Below are 13,014 nucleotides of genomic sequence, written 5' to 3'. Positions count from 1 at the left end.
CCCGTCCCGACACCGGGCCGTCGGGGCGCCCCGTTCCGGCATCCGCGCCCCGGGGCCGCCGCCGGCTCCAGGTGCGCGGACTTTGACCCGGCCGCACCCTCGCAGTCGCGGGCTTCGCCGCGCTGCCCCGTGCCCGCCTATGGCGGCGGGTGCGGGGCGAGGGGTGCGGGACGATGGGTCAGGGGCGAGGGGTCCGGAGCGAGGGGCCTGGGCCCGGGGCTCGGGGCGGGTCGGGAGCGCGGCCCCGCCGGTGCTGTCCGGCGCGCGGTGCTGAAGGCGGCGGCGGCGGCCCCGGGGCGGGGCGGGGCTGCCCGAGCAGGTGGCGGTGCCGTCGCGGCCCCCCCCCGTGCCGCCGGCTCCCCGCCCCCCGCGCACCCTCCCGCCGCCGCCGTCGTTCCCATTCCCATCACGTCCGCCGCCCGGCCCCCGCCGCGCTCGCTCCGCCGCGCCGCCGCTCCGCGATGGCCAGCACCTTCGCCCGCGCTCTCTCTACCCGCCGCTCCGCCGGCCTCCTGGCTATGGTGGGCGCCGGCTCCCTCGCCGCCGGCTTCCTGCTCGCCCGGGACACGGTCAGCGCGGGCGACCGGCAGCGGCGGCGCTACCCGCCCAGGTACCGGGCGCGGGCGGCGGGGACGCACGTGTGGGGGGGCCGACGGCGGGCGGGGGCCGGTCCCCCCGGCCACGGCACCGGGGAAGGGCGCGGGGCCGTGCCCCGCTCCCCGTCCTCGGGGCCGCTCGCGTCCTGCGGCGGGGAATGACCGGGACCGCGGGGAACAGAGCCCGGGGAGCCGGGCGACGGCGGCGGGCTCGCCCGTGTTGGTCGCCTCCGGCGGGAAGGAGCAGCTCCGCCTCGGGCGCCCGTCCCCGAGCCCACGGGCACCGGGGCCGCGCGGGGCGGGAGGGGCGCGGGCCGCGGCGCTGGAGCCTCCGCTTTGAGCGCGGCCTCCCCGGGCCGGCACCGCGCCGGCACCGTCACCACCGTCCCGGCCGGGCTGGGCTGCGCCTCGCGCGGGCGGGTCGGGAACCGGGAGCAGCCGCTGCCGCGGCGGGCCGGGGGCGGACGGAGCTGGACGGGGCTGGGCAGCGAAGGGGGCCGGGGGCTGGGGCAGAGCAGCTGGGACCGGCAGAGACGGTGAGTCCGTCCAGCGGGACAGCGTCGCAGAGATGTCAAGCAAAGAAACGCCCCGAGCTTGGCCCGGTTGTCGCAGTAGCCAGGAGAGGCTTGCCAATATCCTGGTGGGAACAGGACGGAGCGAAAGGAAGGCTGCATTTTCTCTCGTCCTGGCAAAATACCCTGGAGCTCTGTGAGGGCCTGTGCTGGAGCAGAGGCTCCCTGGCTGCCCGGGGCTGGCTGTGGCTCCTAGCCTTTCACCACTGGGCTGTGCCAGTGCCTGGCATTGGGACAAGGACTTCTCCAGGGCATTAAAAAAAAGGTTCCCTGACGGTCCTCTCTCTCCCATCTCATGGCAGATCCTAAAGGGAGAACTGGAAGGGCCCCCAGGTCCCACTAAGGCAGTTCATCCTGTCCTCCAAGGCAGTGCTGTGCTGGCAGATACAGGGCGAGCCCTGAGATGTGTGATCAGGATCAGGCATGTGCCTGGAAGGTGTGCGCAGGGCTGAGCTGGGCCAGGCGGCACATGGAGCCTGGTCTGGCTAAGGGGTGCTTTTGGGGTAATGCTGACTCTGTGCAGGAGCTGCTGACCCTATTTCCACAACCTGTGCTTGATCCTTTAAGCCAGATAAGTGTCAGAGCTGCAGAGCAGTGCTAAGGTTCCAGCACAGAAGTTTCCGTGTCACCCCCTCGCCCCCCTTTCAAACTGCTCTCTGCCAAGGGGGACCAGGCACGTGGCTGCCACCAGCCCTGGCCATGTGGAGGCATTACCTACTGCTCCACTCACCACCACTTACCTTAGCAATGAGGAAGAGGAGGTCTCAAGGCCAGGAGAGGGGTGGCAGCTCCCTCCTGACCCCCACGCTGCCTGGCCCCAAGGAGTGTGGGGACAAAAGCACAAGACGGGGGGCAGAGGGCTGAGCTGCTTGTGCCTCACAGTGACAGGGCAGGGCAGGGGAGAGGGATGCTGTGGCTGCCAGCAGGCCCTTCCCCTTGCGCTGGCAGCCTGGCACAGGTCAGATGCAGGTTGGAAAAGCGAGGAGAGGTGTCCCCCCATCCTGATACCAGCAGGGATTGCATGCAGTAAAGGAGCAGAGCAGGGAAGGAGGTGGCGTGTTGCTGCTCCGAACACATGCGGCTGCTGTGATGCCTGCACCAAACACTGTGTTTTCAGCGAGCGGTGCTGCTCTGCATTGCAGGCTGAGAGCTCTGCTCGTGCAGAAAGCTGTGCTGAGAGCCAGCTCTGGTGCTCAGACATGCTGGATCGGGCCATGGAAACGGGATGGAAATTGAATGAGTTCAGGGACTGATGAAGATTGGATGTTACTGTTTATTCATCTCCTGAGAGGACTGTGCTTTCAAGCTTTCTGAATGACTGAGGGTCTTTACTGAGTGAGGATGGGGAGGAAAATCCACCGGGACCTGTGAGACCCACCTGGTGTGAGAGAGGCAGGCACTGTGCCTGTGTTCTGGCCCCACAGAGGTGTGCTGGCATGTGCAGGCAGCTGGCCTGTACCCTACTGAACCTGAACACAGAAGTGTCCCCTTGCATGCTCAAAACACCTGCTGGGTGGGGGCAAGCTGGCAGTGCTGTGAAGGTGTTGCTGTGGCAGGACCAGTGGGCTGTGGGAAAACAGCAGGTCAGAGTTAATGCTGAAAACAAAGACGGGGCTGGGGGAAAGAGACAGGCACCACCCATGGGAAACAGAGGCTGAGATGAGTCTGGGGGTAGGGTTGAAAGCCAGGGCAGGGGATCTGTCAGGGAAGCACTGAGATGAGCTTCCTGGAAGGGTGCATTTGGCTTTTGTGATGATGCTGACGCTCGGAAAGAGCCTGGACAAAGCCCCAGGGTGAGCCACAGCACCCTGCTCTGCAGGGCAAGTCATCCCATCTAGGGACTTGGCCCCTCTAGGTTTTAAGTCAAACAATGAGAGGCATTGACAACAGCCTTCAGAGATCAGAGCATCACACAGTGGTCAAATGGTTGCCAGAGGTACAAATGACCACACTCTGGGGGGCATGGACACCCCTGTCAGCTTTCTGACACCTCAGCATGGAGGTGCCCGCTGCCAGGCAGGGTCCTGCAGCAGCCACGTTTGAGCAGTCACGCGGAGAATCCCAGCTCCTGCCCCCCCTCCCTGCGTGAGCAAGCCGCATGCTCCACTGCCTGCCGCAGCCTCGCTGGCACCAGCTCCTCCCGCAGGGTCCGCGGTGCTCGCCCCGCACAGCCCCACGCCTCAATGGAGGCCCCGCGCAGCAGGGGTGGCCTCAGCGGGGTGTCTGCTGAGCGCACCTGCAGAGGCAGCAGCCGGTGATGCCAGGAAGGGCACTGGAGGCTGCAGGATTAGCCACAAAGAGTCACGGGGAGATGCACAGGCTGCCACGCCAGGAGAGTGGGTGGGCTAATACTGCCTGTTGAGCACTTCACAGGTCTCCTGGGTGAAGCATCCCTCATGCAAGGGCAGAGAGGACAGTCACTGCAGGCAGCCCCGTCCCAGTGGCATGGCAGGACCGCAGTGCTGAGCTGGCTCTCACAGCAGCACAGCGAGGAGCGAAGTGCCCGCTCCCAGCCGTGCTGTACTGGCAGGCATCCACCTCCTGCTGGATGAGCTCCCAGCCTTTGTGGCCAGGGAGCCTGACAGGAATGCACCTCGTAGCTCAGCATCGGGGCACTGGCAAAGAAAAGCCAGCTCTGAAGGGGCCATTGCTTTAATACCTTTTTGGGGGAGCAAAACCAAAGGGCAAGGCAACCCCAGGAAGGCCAAGTGCCTTGTCACTCTGCTTGTGGCAGAGGAAACCTGGACACCCAGGAGAGCAGAGTGCCTGCTCCCCTTGTCCTCCCCACGCAGCCCTGGGAAGCAGCCCAGGCGGGTGGAAGGGGCAGTGCCCTGTGCAGCTCAGCTCTACCTTTTTTGGAAGTGCTCGTGAGCACAGCACTAAGAGCACTAACCATGTAACACCTTCATCCCCTGCATTGCCCTGCTTATCCTGGCACCATCCAGCTTAGTTGGGGTTCTCTGGAAAGGCTGAAAAGGGATTGCCCAGATTTGCTGGCTGTGATTCAGGGCTGTTCTGGAGAAGGGTATGTTTGGGCCAGGAACTAAATCAGCGCTGCAGCAGGCACAGATCCTGGGGCAGGCTCTTAGGTTTTAGTCTCTGAACTCTGCAGTGGAGGTACAGACTGACCATAGCAGTCAGTGAGCTTAAAACTACAGCGTTCTGTTTTCTGCAAGCAAGCTTGCTCCCCTTAGCAACCTTTTCTGGCTCTCTGGCTGACTGACACCAGGAAAGCAGAGTGAGCTTCAGTCCTGGCATGCCATGCAGTGCTGGGGGTAAGGAAGGGACATGTCCAAGTGTCCCATTCTGATCAGTGAGTGTTTTTTATGAGGAAGTCTCTCCCCAGGGAGACATGGATCCGTAGCAAGCCGATGGCAGGGGCATGAGCAGCAAGGGAGGCTGGGGCAGGATGTGTCCCTTATACAACAAGCCATCCTTTGAGCTGAAACATCTCAACATGGCAGAGAAATGTGCGTGGGCTGGGGGAGCAGCCTTCAGCCAGACAGGCCTGTGACCCATTCCTGCCTTGCACAAACGCCTCCTTGCACAGGGCCAGGCTGGAACTGCCAGTGCTTCCCCACACAGAGTGGCAATGAGAGCCCGACCTCCCTTTCTTTCTGCAAACTCCAGAAGCCACAAGCAGCAGCCAAGGTGTAGGCACAGGGCCAGTGTGCGTTCCCCAACCTGCAGACGCAGAGGTGGGGGCAGCGGTGGTGCTGTGCACTGAAGCACGGGGCTGGTTGCTGGCAGCCAAACTCGCACCCGTGCCGGATCTGGGCGCCCGCTGCATGTCAAGGCTGGGTGGCAGTGACAGTGGCCATCTGCTGCCACAGACCTGGGCCTGCCCCTAGCACCTCTCTTCCCATGCAGCCCCCAAGCTGCCTGTGCCACCCTGAGGGAGAGCGGCTGGGTGTCCCCAGGGCTGCAGGACCCCTCCTGTCCCACTCATGCAGGCAGTGGCACCTCCCAGCAGGAGGGATTTGGCAAAGGAGAGCATGGTCAGAGTTGGGGTCCTGTCCTGCCAACACCTCCCCTTGCCCCAGTCCTGGGAACACAGGACAAGCACAAAGCCCAGCTAAAGTGGGAATGAGGTCAGGAGACGGCCTCCCACTAAGCTGATTAGAGGGAAGCATTCCCCTAATACAATAAACTGCTCCAGATTGGTGCAGTTCCTACCAGCTGCAGATCGGGGTCAGCCGATTTCCTGCCCCACGGTGCCTGAGCTGTGTGGGGTCAGGGCCCAGGGGCCAGCACTGAGTGCAGGCAGACCTGGGACAGGGCCCCCAAGGGTTCCGTGCCCTGCTGCCCTGCTGGCTGCACAGGATGGGCTCGTGCCCCTGGGCAGACCCTGGTGCTAGGAGCAGCCGCCCCTCTGCAGGAGAAAGCGAGCAAGAGCCCCTGTGGCCTGGCCAGCCAACGGCTCCGTACCCGGACCCTGCGCAGGGTTGTGGCTGACGTGGCGGCCCAGAGCCCAGGAGCCCTGGTACACAGCTGATAAGGAGCCGCACCCTAACAACCGGCTCAGGTTTGCTCGTGGACTCTTGTCCTTGCGGCAATATCAGCAGTCAGCTTGGGCTGTTCTCTGCCCTTGCTCTGTGATGCCAGCAGCTGCCTTCCTGGGCAGGCAGCATGGCTTTCCCAGCCCCCCCCCCAGAGCTCCCCTGCACATGCCTGCCCTGAGGGTCTCTATGGGGCAGGAGCGCTGGGACCCGGTGGCAATTTAGCAGCAGATGGGCAGCTCAGCACTGCCACACTGCTCTCACTCCCACTCCTCAGGGGGAAACAGGAAGAAAATACAATGAAAAAAAGCTCGTGGGTTGAGATAAGGAGCATTTTAATGAAAGGGAAAAAAAAAGTCACGCAGAAGCAGTAGGAGAAAAAAATCTCTACTTCCAATCAGCAGGCAACATTCAGACATTTGTTGGGAAGCAGGGCCTCAGTACATGCAGTTGCTTGGGCAGACAGACACTTTCATAACAAGACTCCCCCCTCCCCCCTTTCTCCTTGTTTCCCTCCAGCTTTTGTCACTGAACAGACTGTCATACAATAAGGAATATCCCTTCGGTCGGTTTAGGTCAGCTGCTCTGGCATTGCCCCCTCCCCACCTCTTGCCCACCCCATGGTCTTTGGAAGGGGTTAGAGGCAGCCTTGATGCTGTGCCAGCACTGCTCAGCAGTATCCAAAACATTGGTGTGATAGCAATGCCGTTCTAACTCCAAGTACAGAGCATGGTAACACGTGGGCTGCTGTGGGGAAAGTGAACTCCGTCCCAGCGAGACCCAGTGCAGACCCCCTGGCCCCAAAGGCTCATTGTGCTCTTGCCCTGCAGTGCCGAGTACCCCGACCTGCGGAAACACAACAACTGCATGGCCAGCAACCTGACACCAGCCATCTACACCAGGCTCTGTGACAAAGCAACCCCCAATGGCTGGACCTTGGACCAGTGCATCCAGACAGGTGTGGACAATCCTGGCCACCCCTTCATCAAGACTGTGGGCATGGTAGCTGGCGATGAAGAAACGTATGAGGTGAGTGATGGCCAAAGTCCTGCCGTGCTCCAGGCTCTCTAGGGTGTCTACAGCAGCCGTGGCAGTCCTGGTACCTGTGGGACATGGCATAGCTCTGGCCCGATGTGTGCTGTCCCTTGCTGGCCTGGACCCGATCCCTGGGATCCAGCAGCCTGAAGCATTATTGCTCACTTCCTCCTACTCAGCCCAGGCAGCTGGAGCATGTCCTCATGGGGACACATGGCTTCTGCAGAGCAGCTGTTCCCACAGCCCTGCAGCCTCCTCCTCCTTGCCCCTGAGCCCTACTTGTTTGGGCAGTGTCGGCCCTGTGGGTTGCCATTGTGCCGCAGGATGCGAGGTGACCCCAGCCACCCTCTGTGGTCCCCTGTGCTGACATGTCCCCGGTGCTGGTGGCAGGGGCTCTGTGGGACACTGGATCTGAAGAGCTGCATGCTGTCCCATGTCCTTCCAGGTGTTTGCTGAGCTGTTTGACCCTGTGATCCAGGAGCGACACAACGGGTACAACCCACGCACCATGAAGCATGTCACGGACCTGGACGCCTCCAAGGTAGGCGAGATGGGCAACAGTGCCACATAGCCCTGGCTGGGAGCAGGGTGCCCTTCCTGAGCCTTGGTGGACAGGGCGATGCTCAGCACCAGCACCACCCCACCAACACCCCACGGCACCTGTCTGTTCCAGATTAAGTTTGGCCACTTTGATGAGCGCTATGTGCTCTCGTCCCGGGTCCGGACAGGGCGCAGCATCCGTGGGCTGAGCCTGCCGCCAGCCTGTACCCGTGCTGAGCGACGGGAGGTGGAGAAGGTGGCCGTGGAGGCACTGAATGGCCTTTCTGGAGACCTGGCAGGCCGGTACTACCGCCTCAGCGAGATGACGGAGAAGGAGCAACAGCAGCTCATTGACGTGAGTTGTCACAGTGCCCGGACAGCCCTGGGGCAGGACCCCATCCCAGGCATCACCTCCCCCGGAGGTCATGGCCCCCTTCCCCAATCCCACGGGACCGTGAGACTGGGGCTCCCTGGCCCAGTGGTGCAGAGGCTGCTTAGCACACTTCTCAGCCCTCCTGGGAGAGGATGGAGCTGGCTGAACACGGCCCCAGCAACTCATGGCCCCCTCCGGCTCCTGCCCCGTGCCCCTGTGTATGCCCAGGGATAGGCAGGATCAGCAGCAGCCTCCGCCTGCCCAGTCAGGAAGCATGGACTCCTGACCACAGCTGGGACAGCAAGAGAGCTCACCCCACCAGGGACAGCTGCAGTGCATCGCCTGCATGGCACACTGGGACCAGAGAGATGGGGAGCCCCAGCTTTGGCTGTGCAGCCCCAGGGGGCATTTTGACTCTCTGCCTCCTTCCAGGACCACTTCCTCTTCGACAAGCCGGTGTCCCCCCTCCTGACAGCGGCAGGAATGGCCCGGGACTGGCCCGACGCCCGAGGGATCTGGTGAGGATCTTCCCAGCCCTGAGCAGCCAGCAGGGCAGAAAGGCAGGGAGACACTGCTGCTCCATCCAGCTGCCCCAGCCACACCGCCCATGCTCCCCTCACTCCCTGCGCTGCAGACGCCGGCGCCCCCAGGCTGCCATTGCCCCAGCTCCGTGGTGGTGGCAGCTGGGCCCTCCCTGCTCACACCCAACCTGGGGTCCCCTTGCTGGCTTCAGCCCCTTGAGCTGTGCAGCAGTCAGTGCACAGTCTCACACAAACTGCAGCGTCTCACTAAGTGGTGGGCAGGAGCCAGCCATTTCAGGTCCCTGCTGTCAACTCTGACCGCTCTTTCCAGCCTATAGCCTCTCATTGTCTGGGCTGCCAAAAACCTGTAACTGCCTTCTGCTCCCCAGGCAACCCACAGTGCTCCCTTCCTGCTCTCTGCACACTCTACCTGCCCCCAGACTTATCTTGCTACAATTGCTTGTTACTGCTCACTCTCAGCATCTCTTCACACCCACACAGCATCCCACGCACCCATGGAGCAACAGCCGGCACATGCGCTTGCCCACACCACCCTCGCAGGCACAGCGCTTTTATAGCAGCCTCAAGGAAAACACCTCCATGTCACACACAGCTCCAGCCACCCCAAACCCCAGCACTCCAGTGTGCACCTCACACATCGCAGCCTGCTATGTGCACGGTGTAGGTGCCATGTCCCTGCCCCAGGGTGAGGAAGGGCTGGCACCATGCTGCTCCTCCCCAGCAGCGCTTGCCCATGCCCAAGACACCGGAGCCAGCATTCATCACCCACAGCAGTGCGTGTGGATGAACACTGGCCCATCTTCGGGAGCATCTCCTGGCTGTCTGCCTCACTGCCGTGCTGTGCTCTGGCAAAACGCTCAGCTGCAAGAGCTTGGATCCAGGGGCAGCATGGGCACTGTGGCAGGGCAGGGGGGAGCAGGGCACTGCTGGGGCTGGCACAGGCAGCTGTGTGTGCACGGCGGCTCTGCTGGCTGCCAGCGCAGCCAAATGCTGCCCTGTCCCTAGGCACAACAACGAGAAGACCTTCCTGATCTGGATCAATGAGGAGGACCACACACGCATCATCTCCATGGAGAAGGGTGGCAACATGAAGCGCGTCTTTGAGCGGTTCTGCCGGGGACTGAAGGAGGTGAGCACCCACCGGCCATTGCCATGCCAGACCCACACAGACAGGTGGACAGGGGCACGCAGGGCTATTGCAGGGTTTGTGTCCTGTACTGTCCACTGAGCAGCACCCAAGTGGCAGAAGTGCCTTGCTGAGGGCAGTGCATCATGCAGTTCGAGGCTGAACTGCTTTCTGTACCTCTAACCCAGGTGGAGCGGCTAATCCAAGAGCGAGGCTGGGAGTTCATGTGGAACGAGAGGCTGGGATACATCCTTACCTGCCCCTCCAACCTGGGCACCGGGCTGCGAGCAGGCGTCCACATCAAGCTGCCACTGCTCAGCAAGGTAGTTACCACGGCTGGTTTTGCGGGGAGCACGCCCAGGGCTGTGGTGAGCCTCAGCTGCCAGCACAGGGAGCCCAGCCTCGTGGGGAGGCGCAGGACTGTATGGGACCAGTCCTGGACCTTGTTCAGGCTCACCAGGGCAGTGAAGCATACAAGGGGCTGGACCCGCATGTTGAGCTGGGTCTGCTCAGGGCAGGGCCCACAGATGGGGCTGTGCAAGGTGTGGGAGAGCTGCCCCAGGGAGCAGTCAGATGAAGTGGTCTGGGTGCCTTGCTGATGGTTGCACTGAGCACTGACATGTTCTCTGGGCGCTAGGACAACCGCTTCCCCAAGATCCTGGAGAACCTCCGGCTACAGAAGCGTGGAACAGGTGGTGTAGACACCGCAGCTACTGGCAATGTCTTCGACATCTCCAACTTGGACCGACTGGGGAAGTCAGAGGTGGGTACTGGACAGAGATGCTTTTGCAGCAGGTGGTTTGGAACATGTGTGCACAACAGGCCCTCAGCTCTGGGTCTGTGTGCTGGGGCTGGCACATGAGGTCTGTGGGCTGTACCACTCTCCTAGAGGTGGCAACATGTGCCCTTCATGCAGCGGGGTGGCCGGGGCCCTTGCTGATATGGCACAGCAGAGGCTTGGCCAGGACAGCCCCCAAGTCAGGATGTGTGTGTGTATCCCCGGTGCAGGTGGAGCTGGTGCAGCTGGTGATAGATGGCGTGAACTATCTGATCGACTGTGAGCGGCGGCTGGAGAAGGGGCAGGACATCCGCATCCCCTCCCCGGTCCCGCAGTTCCGGCACTGAGCTGGACCATGGCAGCGCCAGCCCTGCAGGACCCAGCTTCCCGCTGTAGCTTACGCCATTGCTGTGCCCAGCATGTCGCTGTGTTGTTACCCACGACGGGCCAGGCCCGATCCCATAAATGTGCGCTGCTGTAGCTATGTCTCAGCCTGCTCCTTACTCGAGCCCCATGGCACACCCAGCCCTGCCGACTGCCCCACCCAGCCCTGTGCCTGCAGAGAGGCACCCAGAGAAGTCTGTGTTTCCTGCACCTGTCTTGAGCTTCCCTCAAGAAGTTTCAACTTCCTCAAGGAGCTTCACCTTCCTTGAGCTAACCCTGTGCCACTGCTGCCCTGGGGAACAAGCCTGAGGGGCCTCTGGGGCTGCCCTGGTCTGGGGGCTGCGAGGGGCTGCATGTGGGAAGGGAGCTGGGGGGCGGCAGGCTGCCAAGAACTGCTGGGACAGGATGAGCTGCAAAAAGGAACTTTTGTGTCACTGCAGGCAGAGCTGGGTTCCCATTGCCACTTTATTAGAGGGATGCTCACAGAAAGCTCTGGGGCAGGCAGAGGAGGAGAACCAAGGTGAAATCAGAGTGGAGCCCAGCTCTCTTCCTGCTTGTAGGAAAGAAAGTGCTTTCAGAGCAGAGCGTGTCAGTCCTGGCACTCCATGAAAGGGCTCACATCCCTGCTGCTGCTGTGAGCCCTCCACAGTGCTTGCACACATGCATACATGCACACATGCATGCATGTGCACACAGCTCTGGGCAGAGAGCAGGCCACGGCAGGGCAGTCCCCGAGCTCGCCACCCGCGGGACCCCCACGGCCTCCAGCGGGCTCTGCCCGGACCCCGGCGCCTCCCCCTGCTGCCGCCCTCCGGCTCGTGGGACGACGGGGACAGCGCCTCGGACTTCGAGAGGGCCGCGAGGTTTCGAGGCACGGAGCCGTTCTGTCCCGGGACAGCTCCTGCAGGGCAGGCGGGGCCGAGTTGGCCGGCTGGGCTGCAGCATTGCCCGGAGGTCGCTCCCCCCGCGCGGATCTGCGCGTGGAACCGTGTCCGTGCCACCCCCGTGCCCTGTCACCCCCCCCGCTCCGCGCCCCGTCACCACGCACGTTCCCAGAGCTGCCCGCACACGGAGCCCCGCGCGTGGGGTCAGCCCGGCCTTTTACGCCCAGCACCAGGGGATGGGTTCCCACGCGGGACAGGGGTCGAAGGTGTGGGATGGGTCCCGGGCACGGCCCCGCCTCAGTGCGATCTGCGCTCACTCGCCGGCGCCGGGAGCCAGCAGCAGCAGCAGCAGCCCGACGCCGCGACGGGGAGCCCCCATCCCCGTGCTCCGCGGCAGCCTCCGCGCCGGGAGGCGGCGGTGGCGGGGGCTCGGCCGCGCCGTGCGGATGAGCCGGGAGACACAAAGCAGGGGCAGAAGCAGCCGCTGGAGATCACTCGATCCCTTTCTGTAACCCGACCGCTACCTGCGCCTGGGAGGGACGAGACCGGCCCGGGCTCACCTTGCACCGGGACTGTCGGGGCTGCCCTGAGCTGAGCGAAGCCCGCGGGGCCTGGCTCCAGCCCGGCCACCCTCGTCCTGTCTGCAGCTCCCAGCCCTCCCCCCGACAGAGGCAGCCCCGGAGCCCCCTGAGGCGGAGCTGTGCCGCAGCCCGCCCGGCCCCGGCCCGCTCTCGGTGTTCCTGTCGTCGGGGAGCGCCTAGCGCCGCAGGGCTGACTCCGGCAGCCTTCCCTCCGGACCTCTAACCCGAGGCCAGGCTGCCCGCTCGCCCCTGCACCGCAGACAATGCCCGGGCCGTCGCGTTAATGCGCTATTGATGCCGGGGGCCGGCCTGCTCGCGGCCGGGGAGGGCAGGCGGGCCCGAGGCGGAGGGGGCTCGACCTCCTCCTCTTCGGTTCGGCGCCGGCCCCCTCCGCCGCACGGCGCCGAGCGGTACCGGGGAGCTCGTGACAAGGGCGGCGGCGCCTCCTGCCGGCCCCGCAGTAACGGGGCAGGCGGCGCCCCGCTCCCCCGCTCTCCACACAGCTCAGGGCTGCCGGGGGCACCGAGCACCTCCGCGGGCGGTCCAGCAGCAAGGGCCGCGCTCCCGCCCAGCAGAAATCACCGCTGCACCCAGCGGGGCTGGGAGAGGCCCGCGGCCGGGGCCGGCTGGGAGCACCTCGGTGCTGGGGGCCGGGAGCGCTGCTCCCTGCCGCGGTGCTGCGGAAGCGCTCCCGCGGAAGCGCTCCCGCGGGAGGCTGAGGGTCGCCGTGGGTGGGCAGCAGCGGGAGCAGAGCTGCCGGCGCCTTGCACCGCGCCTGCCGGGGGTGTGCGGGGAGCCTGCGGCGGGACATCGCCACCTGCACGGCGCGGCGGGTCGGAACACCGCCCTCGGCGTCGCAGGCAGGGGCTACTCGGCGACAACACCGGGTTCTAAACGCGCCGCAGCGCCTCCCACAGCCACGGCCGTCAAAGGAGCGAAATCCGTCACGAGTGCGATCCCTGCCGGGGCACGGCCGCGCGGCGGCTCAGAGCCGGGCGTGGCGGCGGGGCCCAGCGCTGCGGGACAGGGCGGGCGCCGCGCCGGGCTCCAGCGGCGGGGCTGCCCCGGGGCAACGCCACAGCCCCGGCGGCCGCCGAGCCCCAG

General features: G+C 64.2%; 1 protein-coding gene across 1 annotated transcript; it reads left to right on the top strand.

The window, feature by feature from the left end:
• The first annotated feature begins 378 nt into the window (after positions 1 to 378).
• Positions 379 to 10,542, top strand: LOC118159847 (creatine kinase U-type, mitochondrial). Its single transcript, XM_035314396.1, has 9 exons — positions 379 to 610; positions 6,498 to 6,696; positions 7,148 to 7,243; positions 7,376 to 7,597; positions 8,048 to 8,133; positions 9,163 to 9,286; positions 9,472 to 9,606; positions 9,921 to 10,046; positions 10,292 to 10,542. The coding sequence occupies exons 1-9, from the start codon at positions 462 to 464 to the stop codon at positions 10,406 to 10,408; spliced, it is 1,254 nt and encodes a 417-aa protein (XP_035170287.1). The 5' UTR covers positions 379 to 461; the 3' UTR covers positions 10,409 to 10,542.
• Positions 10,543 to 13,014: the final 2,472 nt, after the last annotated feature.

Source organism: Oxyura jamaicensis, unplaced genomic scaffold, assembly GCF_011077185.1.
Source record: "Oxyura jamaicensis isolate SHBP4307 breed ruddy duck unplaced genomic scaffold, BPBGC_Ojam_1.0 oxyUn_random_OJ72360, whole genome shotgun sequence".
NCBI lineage: Eukaryota > Metazoa > Chordata > Aves > Anseriformes > Anatidae > Oxyura > Oxyura jamaicensis.
The sequence above is the reverse complement of the archived record's forward strand: the minus strand, read 5'-3'. Positions and strand labels throughout refer to the sequence as shown.

What these genes read in the sequence shown, in the direction of transcription:
- LOC118159847 (XM_035314396.1), top strand. Translation starts at nt 462, where the DNA reads ATGGCCAGCACCTTCGCCCGCGCTCTCTCTACCCGCCGCTCCGCCGGC. An exon ending in CGGCGGCGCTACCCGCCCAG is followed by an intron (nt 611 to 6,497) that starts GTACCGGGCGCG and finishes CTTGCCCTGCAG; the next exon opens with TGCCGAGTACCCCGACCTGC. An exon ending in AGCAACAGCAGCTCATTGAC is followed by an intron (nt 7,598 to 8,047) that starts GTGAGTTGTCAC and finishes GCCTCCTTCCAG; the next exon opens with GACCACTTCCTCTTCGACAA.